This window comes from Ambystoma mexicanum, chromosome 7q, assembly GCF_040938575.1.
Source record: "Ambystoma mexicanum isolate Mex_15411 chromosome 7q, UKY_AmexF1_1, whole genome shotgun sequence".
Classification (NCBI taxonomy): Eukaryota; Metazoa; Chordata; class Amphibia; order Caudata; family Ambystomatidae; genus Ambystoma; species Ambystoma mexicanum.
The window spans coordinates 1,159,810,557-1,159,832,069 of NC_090941.1; the positions used below are offsets into that span (position 1 = coordinate 1,159,810,557).

General features: G+C 48.4%; 1 protein-coding gene across 1 annotated transcript in view; it reads right to left on the bottom strand.

Moving 5' to 3' along the window:
- LOC138528713 (tyrosinase-like) overlaps positions 1–21,513 on the bottom strand; it is a 106,744-nt gene that overhangs the window by 41,281 nt on the left and 43,950 nt on the right. Inside the window, exon 3 of the mRNA XM_069640566.1 lies at positions 18,632–18,833. Within this exon, the coding sequence (XP_069496667.1) occupies positions 18,632–18,833 (202 nt within the window). The remainder of the gene's footprint in view (positions 1–18,631; positions 18,834–21,513) is intronic.

The window sequence follows — 21,513 nt, forward strand, 5'->3', positions numbered from 1 at the left end:
ATATATCACCACTCCACCCTAGCAAAGACCTTCTCTGAGTCTGGCAAGACCAGTGCCACCTCTAGAACCCTCCTTTGTACAACATGCATAAGGTCGATGGTTCTCCTTATTTTGTCTGTGCTTTGCCTCCCTCTTATGAAGCCTATTTGGTCCCTGTGAATTAACGCTGGAGGAAACTCTCTATTCTGTTTCCCAACAGTTTGGCCAACATTTCAACATTAGTGTTTAGGAGGAAGATGGGTCTGTATGAGGCGCAGGAGTAGGGGACCTCACATGCCTTGTGAATAACCACTATGATGGTCCCTAACATTGTGTCCGGGAGAGATCCCCTCTCCAAGATATCATTAACAGAAAACCCATTGTCACCTTGCGTAGTACCCCCATTCATTCATTTGATTGTTTGAACTACCTCCGTCACAGGCCCATCGATCACATCTGCGTAGACCCAGGGTAGGGTGGGCACAGGAATCGAGTTGAGAAGCTCATGTATATGTGACCCATCGACATCGTATTGTGACGTGTAAAGTTGTTTGTAGAAGGTTCGAACAACATTGACTATGTTTTCTGGATTGTGAACTTGATCAACCCCCTTCCTTTTGATGCTTGCTACAAGGCTAGATTTGTATTCCCTACTCAACCTCCAAAGCCAATATTTTTTGCGGCTTTTCACCTTTCTAATGGTATCTTCGTTTTAAGAAGAGGAGCTTTTTCTCTGTGTCTCATAAATCATCCGAAGCTCACCAGAGGTTCACAGTTAGATCATCAAGAGAACATCAGAGAATCACCAGAAAATCATCAAAAGATCGCCAGAAGGTTACTGGAGGATCATCAGAAGCTCACCAGAGGTTCACAGTTAGATCATCAAGAGAACATCAGAGAATCACCAGAAAATCATCAGAAAATCGCCAGAAGGTTACTGGAGGATCATCAGAAGCTCACCAGAGGTTCACAGTTAGATCATCAAGAGAACATCAGAGAATCACCAGAAAATCATCAAAAGATCGCCAGAAGGTTACTGGAGGATCATCAGAAGCTCACCAGAGGTTCACAGTTAGATCATCAAGAGAACATCAGAGAATCACCAGAAAATCATCAAAAGATCGCCAGAAGGTTACTGGAGGATCATCAGAAGCTCACCAGAGGTTCACAGTTAGATCATCAAGAGAACATCAGAGAATCACCAGAAAATCATCAGAAAATCGCCAGAAGGTTACTGGAGGATAATCAGAAGCTCACCAGAGGTTCACAGTTAGATCATCAAGAGAACATCAGAGAATCACCAGAAAATCATCAAAAGATCGCCAGAAGGTTACTGGAGGATCATCAGAAGCTCACCAGAGGTTCACAGTTAGATCATCAAGAGAACATCAGGGAATCACCAGAAAATCATCAAAAGATCGCCAGAAGGTTACTGGAGGATCATCAGAAGCTCACCAGAGGTTCACAGTTAGATCATCAAGAGAACATCAGAGAATCACCAGAAAATCATCAAAAGATCGCCAGAAGGTTACTGGAGGATCATCAGAAGCTCACCAGAGGTTCACAGTTAGATCATCAAGAGAACATCAGAGAATCACCAGAAAATCATCAAAAGATCGCCAGAAGGTTACTGGAGGATCATCAGAAGCTCAACAGAGGTTCACAGTTAGATCATCAAGAGAACATCAGAGAATCACCAGAAAATCATCAGAAGATCGCCAGAAGGTTACTGGAGGTTCATCAGAAGCTCACCAGAGGTTCACAGTTAGATCATCAAGAGAACATCAGAGAATCACCAGAAAATCATCAAAAGATCGCCAGAAGGTTACTGGAGGATCATCAGAAGCTCACCGGAGGTTCACAGTTAGATCATCAAGAGAACATCAGAGAATCACCAGAAAATCATCAAAAGATCGCCAGAAGGTTACTGGAGGATCATCAGAAGCTCACCAGAGGTTCACAGTTAGATCATCAAGAGAACCTCAGAGAATCACCAGAAAATCATCAAAAGATCGCCAGAAGGTTATTGGAGGATCATCAGAAGCTCACCAGAGGTTCACAGTTAGATCATCAAGAGAACATCAGAGAATCACCAGAAAATCATCAAAAGGTCGCCAGAAGGTTACTGGAGGATCATCAGAAGCTCACCAGAGGTTCACAGTTAGATCATCAAGAGAACATCAGAGAATCACCAGAAAATCATCAAAAGATCGCCAGAAGGTTACTGGAGGATCATCAGAAGCTCACCAGAGGTTCACAGTTAGATCATCAAGAGAACATCAGAGAATCACCAGAAAATCATCAAAAGATCGCCAGAAGGTTACTGGAGGATCATCAGAAGCTCACCAGAGGTTCACAGTTAGATCATCAAGAGAACATCAGAGAATCACCAGAAAATCATCAAAAGATCGCCAGAAGGTTACTGGAGGATCATCAGAAGCTCAACAGAGGTTCACAGTTAGATCATCAAGAGAACATCAGAGAATCACCAGAAAATCATCAGAAAATCGCCAGAAGGTTACTGGAGGTTCATCAGAAGTTCACCAGAGGTTCACAGTTAGATCATCAAGAGAACATCAGAGAATCACCAGAAAATCAGCAAAAGATCGCCAGAAGGTTACTGGAGGATCATCAGAAGCTCACCGGAGGTTCACAGTTAGATCATCAAGAGAACATCAGAGAATCACCAGAAAATCATCAAAAGATCGCCAGAAGGTTACTGGAGGATCATCAGAAGCTCACCAGAGGTTCACAGTTAGATCATCAAGAGAACATCAGAGAATCACCAGAAAATCATCAAAAGATCGCCAGAAGGTTACTGGAGGATCATCAGAAGCTCACCAGAGGTTCACAGTTAGATCATCAAGAGAACATCAGAGAATCACCAGAAAATCATCAAAAGATCGCCAGAAGGTTACTGGAGGATCATCAGAAGCTCAACAGAGGTTCACAGTTAGATCATCAAGAGAACATCAGAGAATCACCAGAAAATCATCAGAAAATCGCCAGAAGGTTACTGGAGGTTCATCAGAAGCTCACCAGAGGTTCACAGTTAGATCATCAAGAGAACATCAGAGAATCACCAGAAAATCAGCAAAAGATCGCCAGAAGGTTACTGGAGGATCATCAGAAGCTCACCGGAGGTTCACAGTTAGATCATCAAGAGAACATCAGAGAATCACCAGAAAATCATCAAAAGATCGCCAGAAGGTTACTGGAGGATCATCAGAAGCTCACCAGAGGTTCACAGTTAGATCATCAAGAGAACATCAGAGAATCACCAGAAAATCATCAAAAGATCGCCAGAAGGTTACTGGAGGATCATCCGAGGCTCACCAGAGGTTCACAGTTAGATCATCAAGAGAACATCAGAGAATCACCAGAAAATCATCAAAAGATCACCAGAAGGTTACTGGAGGATCATCAGAAGCTCAACAGAGGTTCACAGTTAGATCATCAAGAGAACATCAGAGAATCACCAGAAAATCATCAGATAATCGCCAGAAGGTTACTGGAGGTTCATCAGAAGTTCACCGGAGGTTCACAGTTAGATCATCAAGAGAACATCAGAGAATCACCAGAAAATCATCAAAAGATCGCCAGAAGGTTACTGGAGGATCATCAGAAGCTCACCGGAGGTTCACATTTAGATCATCAAGAGAACATCAGAGAAACACCAGAAAATCATCAAAAGATCGCCAGAAGGTTACTGGAGGATCATCCGAAGCTCACCAGAGGTTCACAGTTAGATCATCAAGAGAACATCAGAGAATCACCAGAAAATCATCAAAAGATCGCCAGAAGGTTACTGGAGGATCATCAGAAGCTCACCAGAGGTTCACAGTTAGATCATCAAGAGAACATCAGAGAATCACCAGAAAATCATCAAAAGATCGCCAGAAGGTTACTGGAGGATCATCCGAAGCTCACCAGAGGTTCACAGTTAGATCATCAAGAGAACATCAGAGAATCACCAGAAAATCATCAAAAGATCGCCAGAAGGTTACTGGAGGATCATCAGAAGCTCACCAGAGGTTCACAGTTAGATCATCAAGAGAACATCAGAGAATCACCAGAAAATCATCAAAAGATCACCAGAAGGTTACTGGAGGATCATCCGAAGCTCACCAGAGGTTCACAGTTAGATCATCAAGAGAACATCAGAGAATCACCAGAAAATCATCAAAAGATCGCCAGAAGGTTACTGGAGGATCATCCGAAGCTCACCAGAGGTTCACAGTTAGATCATCAAGAGAACATCAGAGAATCACCTGAAAATCATCAACGGATCGCCAGAAGGTTACTGGAGGATCATCAGAAGCTCACCAGAGGTTCACAGTTAGATCATCAAGTGACCAGCCAAAGAAATCTCATGGGCTAACTGTAGGAACTGCTGTCTTGTCTCTAGAGGCACTACAGGTCTTCTGTAGTCCCCTGGGATAGACTCAGTTTTTCCCTGTAGAAGAGGCCATCTTCACAGTATAACCTGTGCTTCCCTGGCTCTTGCCTTTCCAACTGGGAAGCTGCCTGTTGGCGAAGATCTTTAAGAGTAAGACACTCCCTCTGACCTCTGCTGAAGTCTGCCCTACAGTGGCCACCTTCTGCCAGTAAAGACTGCAGCTCAGGATGATCTTTAGGATCCAGATCTCCAACAGGGGTAAGGTCTTCTTCCAGCTCTGAATCCTCAGCAGCTGATTCAACCTTTCCTGTGGCGGAGCAGTCAGAGGTGTGACTGGGGCCAGTCCTCTCGGGGATGTCCCTCTTGGTAGCACAGGAGTGCTTTCTGACTTTTTTCTTTGAGAGCTTGGGTTTCCCCTTTGTCTCAGTCTTCTTTGAAATTGCACTTAGTTGCTCCTCTGGGCTAGGTGTTATATATTCTTCTGTAACATCCTCTGGAGAGCCATCTAAGGTACTCTCCCTGGCCCTCCTTGTCTGCTCCTGTTTCCTTTTGCTGGGAGGCCTGGGGGTGCTTGATACAACTCCAAGAGTTTTTAAGTCATTCCCCAACAGGACTCTCCCAGGCACCTCAGTTTTTTACACTAACGGGCATCTTGATTGTCATGTTGTTGCACTGGATGAGAGCTGGTAGTCTAGGAAGCATTTGGACAGGGCCTCCAGCAAGCTTGGAGAGGCTTTTGGGTGCCTTAGCAACATCCTCAGCCTTGAAAGATTATTCATCCACTACAGTAAGGCTGGACCCATTGTCTCTAATGGCAGGGGCCTCCTGACTAGTTACAAGTACACTGTCCTTGTAATATTCTGGAATAGAGTTATACGTATCTAAATTCTGCTGTTCCCACAGATCCAGGGACACTAAAGAAACACTGGCAGAGACTCCAATGGGGTCTTCAGTCAGTACTTGAAAGTTACCACTGGTCACATGTACTTCTTCCTCTGGGGAGAAGGCTAAGGAGACAGTGTGGACCCCTGGAGGTTTGCCCTTGAATACAGGATCCCCGTTCACATGGCCAGTAGACCCACAAGCATACCATTTTTCAAATGTTTTGACAAATAGGGGCCTCTGCTGACCTCCCTCTGGTTTGGCACCAGGAGTTTCACTAGCCTGATTTGGTTTCCCTTGTGGCTTACCCTTCTTATGTTTGGGGCCCTCTTTTGGATGGAGGTATTGTAACGCTCACCTGGTTCCCACGGAGGCGCAGATCCTGGCTGGACAGTTACCGTGTCTTCAATTGAGAAGCGCAGGACTCGGATGGTTCTCTGGACCGGACCTCCTCTTATGGAATGTCTAACTTGTAGAGTAAGGTGTCTGCAGGCGGAGGAAAAAGGGATTAATGGCTGGTTGGTGGTTGAGCTTCTCCTCCTTATTCGTTCTACTCCCTGAGGCCCAAAGTCTGAATGAGCTCTCACCTTAGATATGTAAATGCTGGGCTCTCCATCCTGCGACTGATGCAGGGGCGCTGGGTTCCAGTTACTTCACTGGGACTGCTTTAAGTCTCTTGTAGCCTCGGAGGTTTAAAGCTGCTCAAGAAGCGATGCCGTCGTTTCTGCACGAGCGGATGCTGGTCGGTTTGAAAGTTCGAGAGCACCTTTTAATGAAGTCTTTGCCTTTATTTCTTAGGTGCCGAAATGCTATATGCTGAGCATACGGAAGCACGTAAGTATGAAGGTCCGTGCACGTGGAGGAGCACGTAAGTAATGTGCTTGCTGACAAGTTTATTCGCAAATGTCTTTTTTCTTGATTTGCAGGTGCGGAGATGCAGCAGAAGAGGAGATGGCGAGGAGCGCACAGCTCCGGTAAGTGAAAATATAATTGCGTCCAATTCCCCCCTTTTCTGCACTAACCGGAGTTCTTTGTCTTGCAGGTAGAGGCCGCGGGATTCGGAAGCTGCCGTGGGTTCAGGTAAGTAAGCGCGGCTGCTAAAACGTTGACCGGAGTTCTTTGTCTTGCAGGTGAAGGCCGCGGGATTCGGAAAATGCCGTGGTTTCAGGTAAGTAAGCGCGGCTGCTAAAGCGTTGCCTTTTGCTAACCTGATGTTCCTTTGCTGACAGGTGCAGCCGGAGACTGGATCCCTGGATGGTAAGTGAAGATCTGACTTGTTTTCACAGGCTGGAGCAGAAGATATCACCAGAAGACTGGAGCTGACTCGGTGAGCTTCCTGCTGCAGATGCAGAATAACGCGAAGCACATTCTTCCAATCGGGTGTGGTTTAAATAGTGTTGAGGTGATTAGGTGTCTTCCTCCTCAGCCTCGCCCAAGAGAAAAAGAGTTCCTGTGTTCCAGAGTCAAGGAGTGATGCCAGCCCCACCCAGGTAAGAAAGTAGTTCCAGATTCGGAAAAATAGTCCCACCCAGCAGAAGGCTGGGGCTTCATTTTGCCAGGACTTGTGAAGGTGAGTATGCAGCATGGTCTGCTACAGGTAAGTCCACCCAAGCACCTTTATCCAAAGTATGAGCCCGGCACCTCTGGCGCCGGGACTGGTGATTCTTATGAGCCTGGCGCCAACGGCGCCAGGACATGGTCCAGAGGGCCCCGATAGGGGTCGGTTGGGACCAGGGACGGGGGTTGTGAGCCTGCTTCCGGGGATGTTGGGCTTGTTCTGTCTCCTTGGAAACAGTGCTCATGACAGGTATTAGAATTCTCTTTGTCATATTTCTTTTGCTGCTTCCCATCATCCTTTTTCTGAGTTTCCCAGAATCCTTGTGAGTAGCCCTGTTGGCAACCCACAAGTCAGAAGTCTTTGCTAACTTCTTTGGATCAGGTTCCTTAGAGTCAGCCAAGTGATGCCTCAGCTCAGGAGAGCAGGCATCAAAAATTGATTCCAACAAAAATTGATTTCTCATTCCTTCAAAAGTGTTAACTCTGTAACCCTTTACCCAACCATCTATGTTTTTCAAACATTCACACACCAAGGTAGCCCAAGGGGTACCATCATACTTTTTGAGGGTCTTAAACCTGTTAACGTACTGGGAAGAAGTTTTCCCAAATCTAGCTATCAATGCTAGCTTCACATTTTCATACTCCAATCTTTCAAGTTCCCCCACCTCCATTACAGAATCAGTTGCTACCTGGGGGAGCATAGACAAAAGCCAAGGAATCAACTGATTACATTTGAAACCCTGAATCCAATAGTTATATTCAAAAGCAGCCAACCAATCCAGAATATCAAGTCGCTTACATACTCACAGCTTTTTTAGGCATGTGAGGCCTCTTAGAACTGGAAGACCTAGAAGACTCTGGGATAGAATTATTTTCAAGAGACATTTTCTTCAATTCAAGGGCATGATTGAACTCCATTTCTCTGAGCCTGAGCTCTTGATGTTTACTTTAAGTTTGCATTTTTAGCCTTTTGAACTCTAACTCAAGTCTCATTTTTTCAAGAGAGACACATTCTGGACCTGGTAGGGTCCCTGTGGTTATAGCTTGAGGACCTCAAGCAGGTCGAGGTGCAGTGGGGCTCACATCCTGAGACTCCTCTGACTCTCCTGACTCATCAATAACATCTGAGCCTTTGCTTAGAAACATTATCGTCCACATCAACATCATCCACATATGCTGAGGGGGTCGGGTTTACAACTCTACCACTCAGACGTTGATGATTCAGCAATTGCTCAATCAATTCAGTTATTTTGCCTTTAACAGAGAGATACCTGACTTTACACATATCTTTCAGTTGATCTACTGTAAGAATGATCAGGGATTCCTGTCTGAAGTTATCCATATATGGCATTATAAAACAATTGCTTATCTAGTGGTGTTTGAGTTAGAGCAGCACTCTCAATGTAACAACTATACTTTATCCTCACTGCTGTACACCAGTGTTATACAGAATTGCATGCAGTTCCCTCTGGGACCAACACATACAAGTAGGGCTACAGGTGTAAGCAAAAACCAGCCTTTGGTATAAGTCTGTACCACACAGTTTAGTGGTAGCAGGGCTGAGCAGTCAGGCTTATCTCAAGAGGGAATGTGAGCAGGACAAGATATTACACAGAGGACTTAAAATCACAGTGGTTCAAGTAGACATTTGTACTCAAGGTTTCTTGGTAAAACACGTATTAATTTATTTACACAATCATTTATAAAACATTCACTAGTGTTAGACAACATAATAATATACACAGATATACTTCAGTACTAAACCAATATGTTTCTGAACAAGTTAGGCTCCCCTGAAGAGGGAGCAAAATGGCACTTCAGTAACTTTCAAAAGGAGTAAAAAGGCACAAGGTAGCAAAATAAATTACATATACTTGGTAGATAATGCAAATAGTTTCAGTTCACCAGAACAGTTCAATTCAAGTCAATACGCTAGGCCAAAATCCATTGGCTAGTGTTCTGGATAGGAAAGAGAAGTTCTGGTATCAAACAGTAAAGTCTTTGCAAAAGTTCTTAGAAGTAGTTTTGGCGAAAAAGAATCATATGTCGGGTCACAAGCTGATTAGGCCTGCAAGTTGGGGAAGTTCCAAGAACTTTCACCAAGAGAGAGAGGTTTTCTCAATCGAATGAGCACAGTACCTTAGTTTGAAGAAACAAATGCTGCTGAAGTCATGGTTTCCTGGCAGTTCCTGCAGATCTCACTGTTCCTGAGCCTCTGTTATGGGGACAAGAGGGCGGACGTCGGGGGACTCCTGCACTGCACAGAATCATCGAAGAAAGCAAACAAGATGGAGTCACTTCAGTTTCCAATAGATGTAGATATAAGAACACAAGCTGGTGTCCCTCTCCCTGGTTAATCCTAACCAGCCCTGAGAATGGTGTCCAGGTGTCTTACGAGTTGATTGATCCCACCAACTCAACAGAAGAAGCCGTCCTTGAAGGAACTTCTCTGTCGAATGGAGCTTTGGCAATTCGCACCTGCAGCAGGGCTTCACCGGGCAAACCAAGGTCCAGGAGTTGCAGCAGCCATCCTCTTCCAGCTCGTCTTCGGTTCTTTCATTCCAGTGGTTGAACCTGCCTCCCAGTCCAGGAGACTCACCATTTAAACAGTTTTCTCCCATTCATTCCAGCCTAGCTGTCACTCACCCAGCAGGGTGGCTGTCCTTGCCGGACAGTCAGCCACCCAATCACGCCAGAGTGCATTTGGGTCTCCAAGGATACTAAGCACAGAGAGTTTCAGGCACCTTCCTCACTTCCTGCCCACCCCAGACACTCAAACGCCAGAGGTGGTCTTCACTCCTGAATCCCGCCAAAGGCACACGAACAAAGGGAACAAACCTGGTTTGGCACGCAGAGACAAACTCTAGAAGGACCTTTCCAAAAATGTCATGGTCACGGGACCCAAGTGACAAAACCACACAGGGGGCCTGGATGGACACAGTCCTGGCGCTTTTGGCGCCAGACTCATGAACAACAATGAACAGGAACACTTCATTTGGGCGCAAGAGTGCTTTTATTATTGGAACTTTCCATGTACTTTACTTTAGGAGCAGCCCCACGTGTATAACATGGGTGTGGCTGCTTCTCTGGGTTGCCTTGCACTTGCTGACTCAGGGAGTGGCAAGGTGTGGCAGGCAAGCCAGGCCTGGTGGGTATGTTCCACAAGCTCAGCTATATAAGGTGCTCCAATCCTAGAGGCCGGAACTTTGCGTTATTCTGCACTTGCATGCAGCGTAACGCTAACCGCCGCCTGGGTGCAGACTTACATCTTGCAATCCAGCTTCCTGCCTTCGCACTTACCTTTGGGGACCTGCTCTCATCTGCATGCATCTTCTGCTGAACCCGGCACTATTATTCCATCTTCATACCTTCCGGAACGCAGAATCTTGACCTCAACACCGCCGCACAACGCGCTCCTCATCCATGAAGACAACTTCTGCAAGGAAGACAAAGACAAGGTTAGACATTAAAAAAACATTCAGTTTGAGGTTGCGCTACCATCGGACCTCGCGCTCATCCTTAAACCACCACTTACCTGTTGTCAGATCATCACGGATTCATTCCTCTTCCATCCGGCTTCGTCTCGGGCTCCGAAGCTGCCGCTTGGTCGCAACTTCTCCTATTCGGAAGAAATCAAAAGAAAGACATTATTTAATGAGCGGATGACAGTTTTTGAAACAAGATTGGAATGAACAATACACTTTAAGAAAATAGCCGAAGAACAAAAGGCTAGAAGGGACAAGGGAAAGAACAAAGACACTCACCAACACGAAGTCGCATAGTCGCAGCTGGACTGGACTACCACATGCAAGGGGCCAGGGAAGGAACTTGGTCTTGTTGTGCAAGCGCCCCTGCCAGAAGAAGCAGGACGGAGAGCTCATCATCAATACTTACCAGGTGAGCTTCTGTGGGTCGGCGCATGCTCACACAAACCACACTTTGGGAAGAAGGGTTTGAGAGGGGAAGCAGTCACAGATTGGCAAACTCACCTCCTCTCACATTTCCTCAGGAGCAGTGCTACCACTTAGCGCAACCCACAGAATACTCACAGGGGGAGAAGCCGGACAGGGTGATCACATTCCAGAGAGGGCTGCAACTGTGCCCCAACGTCCCCGCAGAGACCAGGTGAGCGTAACAAAAAAGAAACAGCAAAAAAAGAAGACCGGGACCCGTTTAAACAAAGGGCCTTAAGGTGCCATCTTGACAAACATGGCTCCCGTGATTTTTAGCTACCGGTGTTTGTGGTAGGGAAATATTGTAGTTAGTTGTAAAACCATTGCCCCCAGCCTTTTCAATAGTAGAGGGTAGCATTTGACTGCTACATGAGTATTTAGACACAGGGGAAACTAGGTAACCCCTCGAGCACTCAATTGTAAGATGGTGTGTGCTGGGTCTATGAATTTGCAAAGACTAGTAAAGTCATTTTAACTTTACATTCTCTGGGAAACAGTAGTTTATCCCAGAGAAGGTATTTAAACCTTTGGGAAGTCTCAAAAGACATCCCTGTGTCACTGCACAGAAGGTGCTGTGTAACACATGAAAAGATGCCTATGGAGTTATCTAAAACCCCATATTCAAAGAACACAAGTTTAAAACATACATCAAAACACATGAAAGAGTGGGAAAAAAGGCTCACCTCTTTCCAGGTAAGAAAATCAAGTCCTCAAAATCCAGCAAAGTTCCTGGGGGTCTCTAAGGTGAAGGGAATTAGCACATTTTTGTGAATTCTCCCTAACAACATCTATAGCTGGTCTTCTGCAACATCACGCTTTGACGGGCAACAAAATGACATAAATCCAAGGAAAGACACATGTGAGAGGATGGATGCTGGGGCCAAAGCCTTATAAAAGTCAGGGACTTTAGCAGAAGCCCATGGGATTTAGGAGAAAGACTTCTTTTGGAGACTGATGGGAGGTTATGATGCTGGAAATGCATCGGGAGGACAGGGCCTCCATATCCTTGTCCTTTACTGCCTTTTATTGTGTGTTCTGACGTGTTTTCCGCACAGGAGTTCATGTGGGACTCCTGATGGTGCAGCTCTCTCCTTTGGTTTTGGTGAACAGACCCATGGGATACCCTTATGGCACCGATGGGTAGGGGTACAACCCTGTGCCCCTAGTGTATGTTTTTGGGCGAGATTTATTTATTGGCTACCACATGTCTGGTCTTCACGAGTGAAGGTGTGGCCTATGTGGGTGGAAGCAGGCTCACACGTGTTAACTGTTTTCAGGGAGCACATGTGGCTGGTCCTCACGAGTAAAGGTGTGGCCTCTGTGGGTGGAAGTGGGCTCCCACGTGTTCACTGTTTTCAGGGAGCACATGTGCCTGGTCCTCACGAGTGAAGTTGCAGCCTCTGTGGGTGGAAGGGGGCTCCCACGTGTTCACTGTTTTCAGAGAGCACATGTGTCTGGAGCTCATGAGTGCAGGTGTGGCCTGTGTGGGTGGAAGCGGGCTCCCACATATTCACTGATTTCAGGGAGCGCATGTGTCTGGTCCTCATGAGTGAAGGTGTGGCCTGTGCGGGTGGAGGCGGGCTCCCACGTATTCACTATTTTCAGGGAGCACATGTGTCTGGACCTCATGAGTGAAGGTGTGGCCTGTGTGGGTGGAAGCGGGCTCCCACATATTCACTGATTTCAGGGAGCGCATGTGTCTGGTCCTCATGAGTGAAGGTGTGGCCTGTGCGGGTGGAGGCGGGCTCCCACGTATTCACTGTTTTCAGGGAGCACATGTGTCCGGTCCTCATGAGTGAAGGTGTGGCCTGTGTGGGTGGAGACAGGTTCCTACGTATTCACTGTTTTCAGGGAGCGCATGTGTCTGGTCCTCATGAGTGAAGGTGTGGCCTGTGTGAGTGGAGGCGGGCTACCACGTATTCACTGTTTTTAGGGAGCACATGTGTCTAGTCCTCATGAGTGAAGGTGTAGTCTGTGCGGGTGGAGGCGGGCTCCCACGTATTCACTGTTTTCAAGGAGCACATGTGTCCGGTCCTCATGAGTGAAGGTGTGGCCTGTTTAGGTGGAGGCGGGCTCCCACGTATTCACTGTTTTCAGGGAGCGCATGTGTCTGGTCTTCATGAGTGAAGGTGTGGCCTGTGTGGGTGCAGGCGGGCTCCCACGTATTCACTGTTGTCAGGGAGCGCATGTGTCTGGTCCTCATGAGTGAAGGTGTGGCCAGTATGGGTGGAGGCGGGCTCCCACGTATTCACTGTTTTCAGGGAGCACATGTGTCCAGTCCTCATGAGTGAAGGTGTAGTCTGTGCGGGTGGAGGCGGGCTCCCACGTATTCACTGTTTTCAGGGAGCGCATGTGTCTGGTCCTCATGAGTGAAGGTGTGGCCTGTGTGGGTGGAGGCGGGCTCCCACGTATTCACTGTTTTCAGGGAGCACATGTGTCCGGTCCCCATGATTGAATGTGTAGCCTGTGCGGGTGGAGGCGGACTCCCACATATTCACTGTTTTCAGGGAGCACATGTGTCTGGACCTCATGAGTGAAGGTGTGGCCTGTGCGGGTGGAAGCGGGCTCCCACGTATTCACTGTTTTCAGGGAGCACATGTGTCCGGTCCCCAAGATTGAATGTGTGGCCTGTGTGGGTGGAGGCGGGCTCCCACGTATTCACTGTTTTCAGGGAGCACATGTGTCCGGTCCTCATGTGTGAAGGTGTAGTCTGTGCGGGTGGAGGCGGGCTCCCACGTATTCACTGTTTTCAGGGAGCACATGTGTCCGGTCCTCATGTGTGAAGGTGTAGCCTGTGCGGGTGGAGGCGGGCTCCCACATATTCACTGTTTTGAGGGAGCACATGTGTCTGGTCCTCACGAGTGAAGGTGCAGCCTCTGTGGGTGGCAGCAGGCTCCCACGTATTCACTGTTTTCAGGGAGCACATGTGACTGGTCCTCATGCGTGAAGGTGCAGCCTCTGTGGGTGGAAGCGGGCTCCCACGTATTCACTGTTTTCAGGGAGCGCATGTGTCCGGTCCTCATGAATGAAGGTGTGGCCTGTGCGGGTAGAGGCGGGCTCCCACATACTCACTGTTTTCAGGGAGCACATGTGTCTGGTCCTCACAAGTGAAGTTGCGGCCTGTGCGGGTGGAGGCAGGCTCCCATGTATTCACTGTTTTCAGGGAGCGCATGTGTCCGGTCCTCATGAGTGAAGGTGTGGCCTGTGCGGATGGAGGCGGGCTCACACATATTCACTGTTTTCAGGGAGCACATGTGTCTGGTCCTCATGAGTGAAGGTGTGGGTTGTGCGGGTGGAGGCGGGCTCCCACATATTCACTGTTTTCAGGGAGCGCATGTGTCTGGTCCTCACGAGTGAAGTTGCGGCCTGTGCGGGTGGAGGCAGGCTCACACATATTCACTGTCTTCAGGGAGCACATGTGTCTGGTTGTCATGAGTGAAGGTGTGGCCTGTGCAGGTGGAGGCGGACTCCCATGTACTCACTGTTTTCAGGGAGCACATGTGTCCAGTCCTCATGAGTGAAGGTGTGGCCTGTGCGGGTGGAGGCGGGCTCCCACATATGCACTGTTTTAAGGGAGCGCATCTGTCCCGTTCTCATGAGTGAAGGTGTGGCCTGTGCGGGTGGAGGCGGGCTCCCGTGTACTCACTGTTTTCAGGGAGCGCATGTGTCTGGTTCTCATGAGTGAAGGTGTGGACTGTGTGGGTGGCAGCAGGCTCCCACGTCTTCACTGTTTTCAGGGAGCACATGTGTCTGGTCCTCTGCTTCTCTGTAGGGGGTGCTCTCATCATTGAGAATAAAAGGAGAGTACCCTATGCTTCCTTGAGCTTTCAACCTAAAGCACTGAAACCAGTGCTGCTCTGGGCCCCTCTGTCATAGGCTGAATGCTCCTCTTTGGAGCATAGAACATTCCGGGGGTGTCTACCGCAGGATGTCATGCGCGCCTGTATCGAGCTCATTGTCTGTCTTAGCTGCAAGAAAGAAAGAGACATGCATTATCATGACATGGAATTCACACAGGACTGGGCTAAAGGTTGCACAAGCCAAACCGTTATAAGCCCTCTAGAATAACCAACCAGACGGAAGGGAGAATGGCTCTGGACTCCTGGCCTCCAGTCATAATATTCCCGATCACCTGACAGTGGACCCGTGTAGCCTACCATTTCCATTCACGCCCAGTAAAATTGCCATGCCACATTATTTATTTATTTATTTATTGATAATATGTATATAACAGTTTAGTTTTACATATTTTGCGTCAAAACATCACATAAAATCACATTGCTGAAATCTATCATCTCTTAGGTGTATCTTTTTAAAATACATATCACAAATTCTATACGCGGTTAATAATATAAAATGTCCTGAGACAGTTCTTTTAAAATTACTAAAATCATCACATAAAATTTCATTAAGTAGAACATCACATTTACGTCATGACCTTCCATTAGCTTCACCCATATGTTATTCATACTGCACATGAACATCAAGTTATCGTATTTCATTAAAAATTGGATACGTATTGTTTGTACACTTTCACACTCACATAAAATATGGTATGCTGATTCGATAACGTTAACACCACAGAATCGGCAGAATCTAAGATTGCGCGGTATTCCCAGTCGCGCCCCAAGGATTTCTAAAACCTCACATGAATTGAATTTAAACAACAAATACCATTGAATGGTGGAGCAATTAGGGTAGGATATCTGGTACCATGCCACATTAAGAAAACAGGGCCATATTGGCTGCAGTGCCTAATGAGACCCCCTCCCCCTGTGCCAAATCAGTGCCCTCGGGCTCGGCAAAAACTGCAAAACACACACACACACACACACACACACATACACAGCATTCCCTCGCACATATATACAGCATTAACTCACTCATTCACGCGGGTACCCACCCATACCATCTCTCATTCACAAACAAACAGACACGAACCCATGCACACATGCAAACACACATACATCCACACTTTCTCTGCTCTTCAGTCCACACAACGCTTGCCTAGGAGGGCCTCAAGCTCCTGCACAGCAAGAAACAGAAACCAGGAAGCAGGGAGAGCTTCATGGATCTGCAGAAGCGCAGAGGCAGAGGAACTGGAGCGCTCTATGCGTAATGCCCCATTTAGACTGAACGTGCCTCTTCAGGCATGTAGTTCCCTAGCCTGCATCCCCAATGGGCATGGGAAGGCTGGGGATGCAAAACACCCCTGGCCTTGTGTGACAAATCAACTTCCGGGGCACCAGTGGTTCAGGGATGAATATCGTTTTCTAAACCATCAATCAGCCCCACACCTCTAGTACACCATAAGGGATCCAAACTGATTGCAAACACAAGTCAATTACAAACCTCCTTGTCCCATTTTTGGTAACATGGGTGGAATGGCAGGCTTATCTCGGAAAGGTTGTCGACCTTTGGTTAGTTGCAAAACAGCGAAAATATAAATATTAGGCAATGATAAAAAGGACTGTCCAGTCAATGTTGTAAACAAATATCTAATTAAGTATTATCACAACAGACAGTTCTAGCAACACTACAAAATACAACCCACCCTGTAAAGGAATGCTGAGGACAGACAGTTTCAAAGGAGGAAAAGGGATGCACTCTGGATACTGATAGGAGTGTAGTCGGTATAGTAATTAATCACAATAGTTTAAGGATACTTGGTTTCAACACAAAGAGAGCAATGGGTCGTACAATTTCACTAGGGGCCTTCGGAGACATAACCGTAATGCACGTTGTGCATGTAGAAGTTCTTGGTGTTTGACAGTGTCGGTTTCAGGGCGCTTTGCAGCTTCTGCAACAGAGTTTAAGATGGGAGACAGCTGTGGCGATCAGGTGGCAGGCAGTTTGGCGAGCAATGTTGGACGGACGGCTGCAGGCTGGCCTACACGGCTGCTCGGAGTCAAGTGCTTGACAGTGGTTCTGAAGCACTGGTCAAGGCATCTAAGACGGCTTTAGCGACTGCAGCATAACAACCGTCAGCGGTGCAGTCAGTTACAGCTTGAGGGGCTCGACTCCCTCAAAAATGACCTTTAAGGCAAACGTCGGTATATGCTTGCCGATGCACTCCTCCTAGCTTCTTTCCTGGGCATGTGCCGTTCTTTAAGGCGGACTGCCCAAAGCTGAGGAGTGTTGCAGGCAGTGGACTTGCAGTTGGTTTGGTTCAGAGACTCCGTGGCACTTCCCACATAGGAAGCTTGCTGCAGAACATAGCAGGGCACGCTGTGTGCTGGCTGGGTACCAGTTCTGGAGCTGCTGGAGGGTCCTCTGGATTCAGTATCTCCCTCTGTTCCCTAGGAGAGATGTTTAGGGGAGGGATCTTGTTTCCCTCTTGGAGGTCATGGCCTTCCTTCACTGGAAGAAGATGTAAAGCAGACTGTACCTTCAGTCAGGGTCCAATGCAGAGTTCTTCTTTCTTGCTTCCGGTGAAGCCTTCAAATGATCTGCTGAAAAGCGGGGCTAAGCCCTCTTTTAAAGCCAAATGGGCCACTGTGACTGGTGTAGGCTAAGCCTACCTTAATTAACCAATCTTGTCTAGTCTCCTCCAGCTATCTCCTGTATGCATAGTGTTTTGCAACAGAAAAGCTAAAGGGATGAAAGCAAGCCCCACCCATCTTCCTGTCTGTTGTGGATCAAAGGGTTTCTCCGGTTAATTGAGCTCTCTGTGGTTTCTGATTAAAGTGGCAGGTCTCCCTTGAAGCTGCGGCATGACCAGACTTTCTGGCTTCTGGACAACACATTCTTCTACCTTCGAAATGGGCTCCCCCTGTGGGGATGACTACTGTAAACAGTTGTCCCAGACATGACAGTTCACTGCCCTTGATAGTGAGAGGTGGGAGCTGGCTTCAGGTTGACACAGTGCATATCAAAGGTTGTTGGGGTTTCCTTCCCCCTTTGTTAACCTCTGCAGCCAAGCCCCATGTGGGCCTGTATGAAGTGTACTCTATTTGTATGTTGACTATGTTAATTACTGCCACCATCTGCGGTGCTACGCAAAAGGCCAGGGCAGATACACAGAGCCGTTGCCCTCCCCCTTTTGAGATGCCTTGATGTACTCCTGGGTGTCATTTCCAACTAAATGTGACAGAGAGGACTGCACCTGTCGGCTGTGTCCACCCAGAGTACACAGGTCTACGTGAGCTGAGCATAGGAAAAACTGTGTGGATTAGCCCCAAACATTTTCGGGATATTGATCTACCATCATTCGATTTCACATAAAATTTGAAAAACGCCCGGGTGAGCGCACACCACCATGCGGATGGTCGAATTCCTCACACCTTGCATGGCTCAATTGGCAGGTGCGCTGTGGAAGCAAAACTCTCCAAGGAAAGCCTGTTTGCTGTTATCTGGAATAAAGCTCAAGCCCCATCAAGGCGCCGGACCTAAAAGGCCTGGCCAAGAACACTGACTGCACCCACTGAACACCAACTGAACACATTCGGCTGTGCTGTGTTAGACGCCATCTATGTGCAGATCGTCTTATCAGGTGGCACTTTGAACGCTCCCTAGTAATCGAACACTATTGTAATGAGGTGAAGATTGGAGCGGTCTGGGATGGGTGGAGGAACACAGTGTGTGGGTTCTGTTAGGTATGTTTACCAACCCATTGACCTCCCCTAGCTGTCCAAAAGCACACCCCAGTGGCTCTGTTGTGTGTGTGTGGTTGCACACTTCGCAAAGTTTTAAAAGCACATCGTTTGCGCACAATGCAAATGTGGCACCGGCGTGTGCAGTCCTGTCAGCATGGCTAACAAGACACGCACCTCCAACCGCAAGGGGCACCACAAGCACAGAGATGGACACACGGACTGAATGAGCGCCCCCCATATGCTGGGGGGAGCTGGAGTTGACTTACCCTCCACGGAGGACCTGAAGCCATTTAGGGCGGAGGCGGTGAAGGGCTCCCTGTCGTAGACTGGCCGGTTCAGTGCATCCGCCATGTCTTTTGGTGTGGGGTAGGCACAGGTGGAGTCCCCACGTCTCGAAATGTTGGCTCGCGAACAGTAGGGTCCTGTCTCCTGGCACCCCGAGGAGCTGGTGGAGCCGCTGCATGCCACCTGAAAGAAAAGCACACACACACACACACACATAAGACATGGCATGATGGAGCCCACGCGATCAAGCAAACCCCCCCCCCCCGGATTCCTTCTCCGGTCAGTAGAGAGATGGCGGAGGGGGGTGGGCGGGGGTAGACTGCAGCAGGAGGTCATCCAGTCTGACCAAATTTGAGTAAAGTGCGAATCTTTGGTTGTGCCGCTGATTCGACCCAAATCTACCTTCCCAGGGGCTCCCCGGGGGTGGGGGGGCGGCTTTTCACTGGTTTATAGGTTTTAGACTCAGTTTAGTAGGGCTAATGCAAGGACTATTTACGGTGTTTTTTTCTTTTTGGTTGATGGAGGAAATTGGCGTCTAGGCAAGCAATCATGGGGGTGTGGAGGAGGGGGGGGGGATACGGCAGAGTGTCATGAAAGGATTCGCCAGGGGTTTCTATATGTTCTGCTTTGGTTTTAGCTGTACACGTGATGAGAAACACACAACAATCAGTGGTGCCAGGCTGGGGGTGTATTTTCTTTTCTTCCTGTGGCTAAAACAGACGGGTAAAGGGAAGGAATAAAAAAAAATATATCTATAATCCCAAACCGTTTAAGAAAGAGATAGTATGACAGTAAGGGGCGCATTTCTGCGACTGAACTTCCCATGATAAGGAACCGGAAGTCAGTAACATGCAAGAAAGGCTGTAAATGGCTGAGGCGCCGTCTCCCTTGGCTTTACCTCGCCGGGAAAGACCCTATTCCTCCCTCTAACTGCAAAGCACGACCCAAAGAGAACCAGCACAGCTAGGCCACGAAGCCCCCCTAGAGAGTGCTGGGCTCTGATATGGGGGGGGGGGGGGGTTAAGGAACAGGGAAGGAGAAGGAAGCAGTGGCTGCCCACGCTCTTGGCTCCTCCGGAGGCCAGTGCCTAGACCCTCAAGATATACCCGTCTACGCGCTTTCCTGTAGCTATGAAAGGCGGCCTGGGTGCAAGCTTTCCCTCAAGTAAAGCCGCACGTAGTTAAATGTGTAAAGTTCACAAGGGCGCACATCCTTCAATAAACTGAAGTTTGCTAAGACCTTGGAGCGTACATGCCACTTCAGGTTATGCCAGAACACGTACGTGGCAGACGCCACACTGGCCATCTACCAATCGTTGCATGGTACAGGACAGTCTGGAAATGGGCCCCGAGAAGCATGGGATTTTCTTGGTGAGGAGCACATTTCAAAAACCAGGCAGCAAACATAAAGACAACCCAGAGTCCGCAGAGTTCAGCAGGCTCCTCAGGACACTGCCCATTTCCCGTACTGCCCATTTCCAGCACTGCCCATTTCCCACACTGCCCATTTCCCGCACTGCCCATTTCCTGCACTGCCCATTTCCTGCACAGTCCATTTCCCTCACTGCCCATTTCCCACACTGTCCATGTACTGCACTACCCATTTCCCGCACTGCCCAATTCCCGCACTGCCCATTTACTGTACTGTCCATTTCCCGCACTATCCCTTTCCCACACTGCCCATTTCCCGCACTGCCCATTTCCCACACTGCCCATTTCCCACACTGTCCATTCCCACACTGTCCATTCCCCACACTGCCCATTTCCCCAACTGCCCATTTCCCGCACTGCCCTTTTCCCATGCTGCCCATTTCCCACACTGTCCATTTCCTGCACTACCCATTTCCCACACTGCCCATTTCCCACACAGTATGTTTTCCACACTGTGCATTTCCCGCACTGCCCATCTCCCGCACTGCCCATCTCCCACACTGCCCATTTCTGACACTGCCCATTTCCCGCACTGCCAATTTCCTGCACTGCCCATTTCCAGCACTGCCCATTTCCAGCACTGCCCATTTCCCGCACTGCCCATTTCACACACAGCCCATTTCCTGCACTGCCCATTTCTCACACTGCCCATTTCCCACACTGCCAATTTCCCGCACTGCCCTTTTCCCATGCTGCCCATTTCCCACACTGTCCATTTCCTGCACTGCCCATTTCCCACACTGCCCATTTCCTACACTGCCCATTTCCCACACTGCCCATTTCCCGAACTGCCCATTTCTCACACTGCCCATTTCCCACACTGCCCATTTCCCAGGCCACTCCAGATGGTCAGCCCAAGCTGAACTTGCCAGTCTGTCAGTAAGCGGGTGGCATAACTCGGTCCGTAAATTATAAAAAATCCACTTTATACCGTCCTACAAAAGTGTACAAGTCGGTAGCATCTGTACAAGGCGATTTACTGATGTTAGACCAGAGGCAATGCCAGCCGAGTGGATGGGCGTTCAGCTGTCTGCCTGGCCAGAGGCGTCACTAGGCGAGGGCAGGACGGCTATAGCCCCGGGACTTTTGGTTGTATCCCTGGAAGATCAGGGGCTGCAACCAACAGACTAGCTAGCCCCGAGTCCCGACAGTCCTGACCTTAGCCTAGCCCCAGATTTTTTCCAGACCTAGCAACAAACCTGCGGCCCCCCATCTGTCTCCTTGCAATGTCTTCTGCAGAGAGTGTGGAACCCACATTACGACACCCAGTGTCCCAAGCCCGCCTGCTCCGGCGATTGTAACCTTTCTGCAAGGAATGGGAGCGTCAGGGCCAATACTAGTTCTGGGGGCCCTGTCTGCAGGTCCTGGTCCTGCTTATGCCAGCTTCCACGTGCCCCCCGTTGGCTCATGAGCCCGGGGTTAGTGCCCTTGCT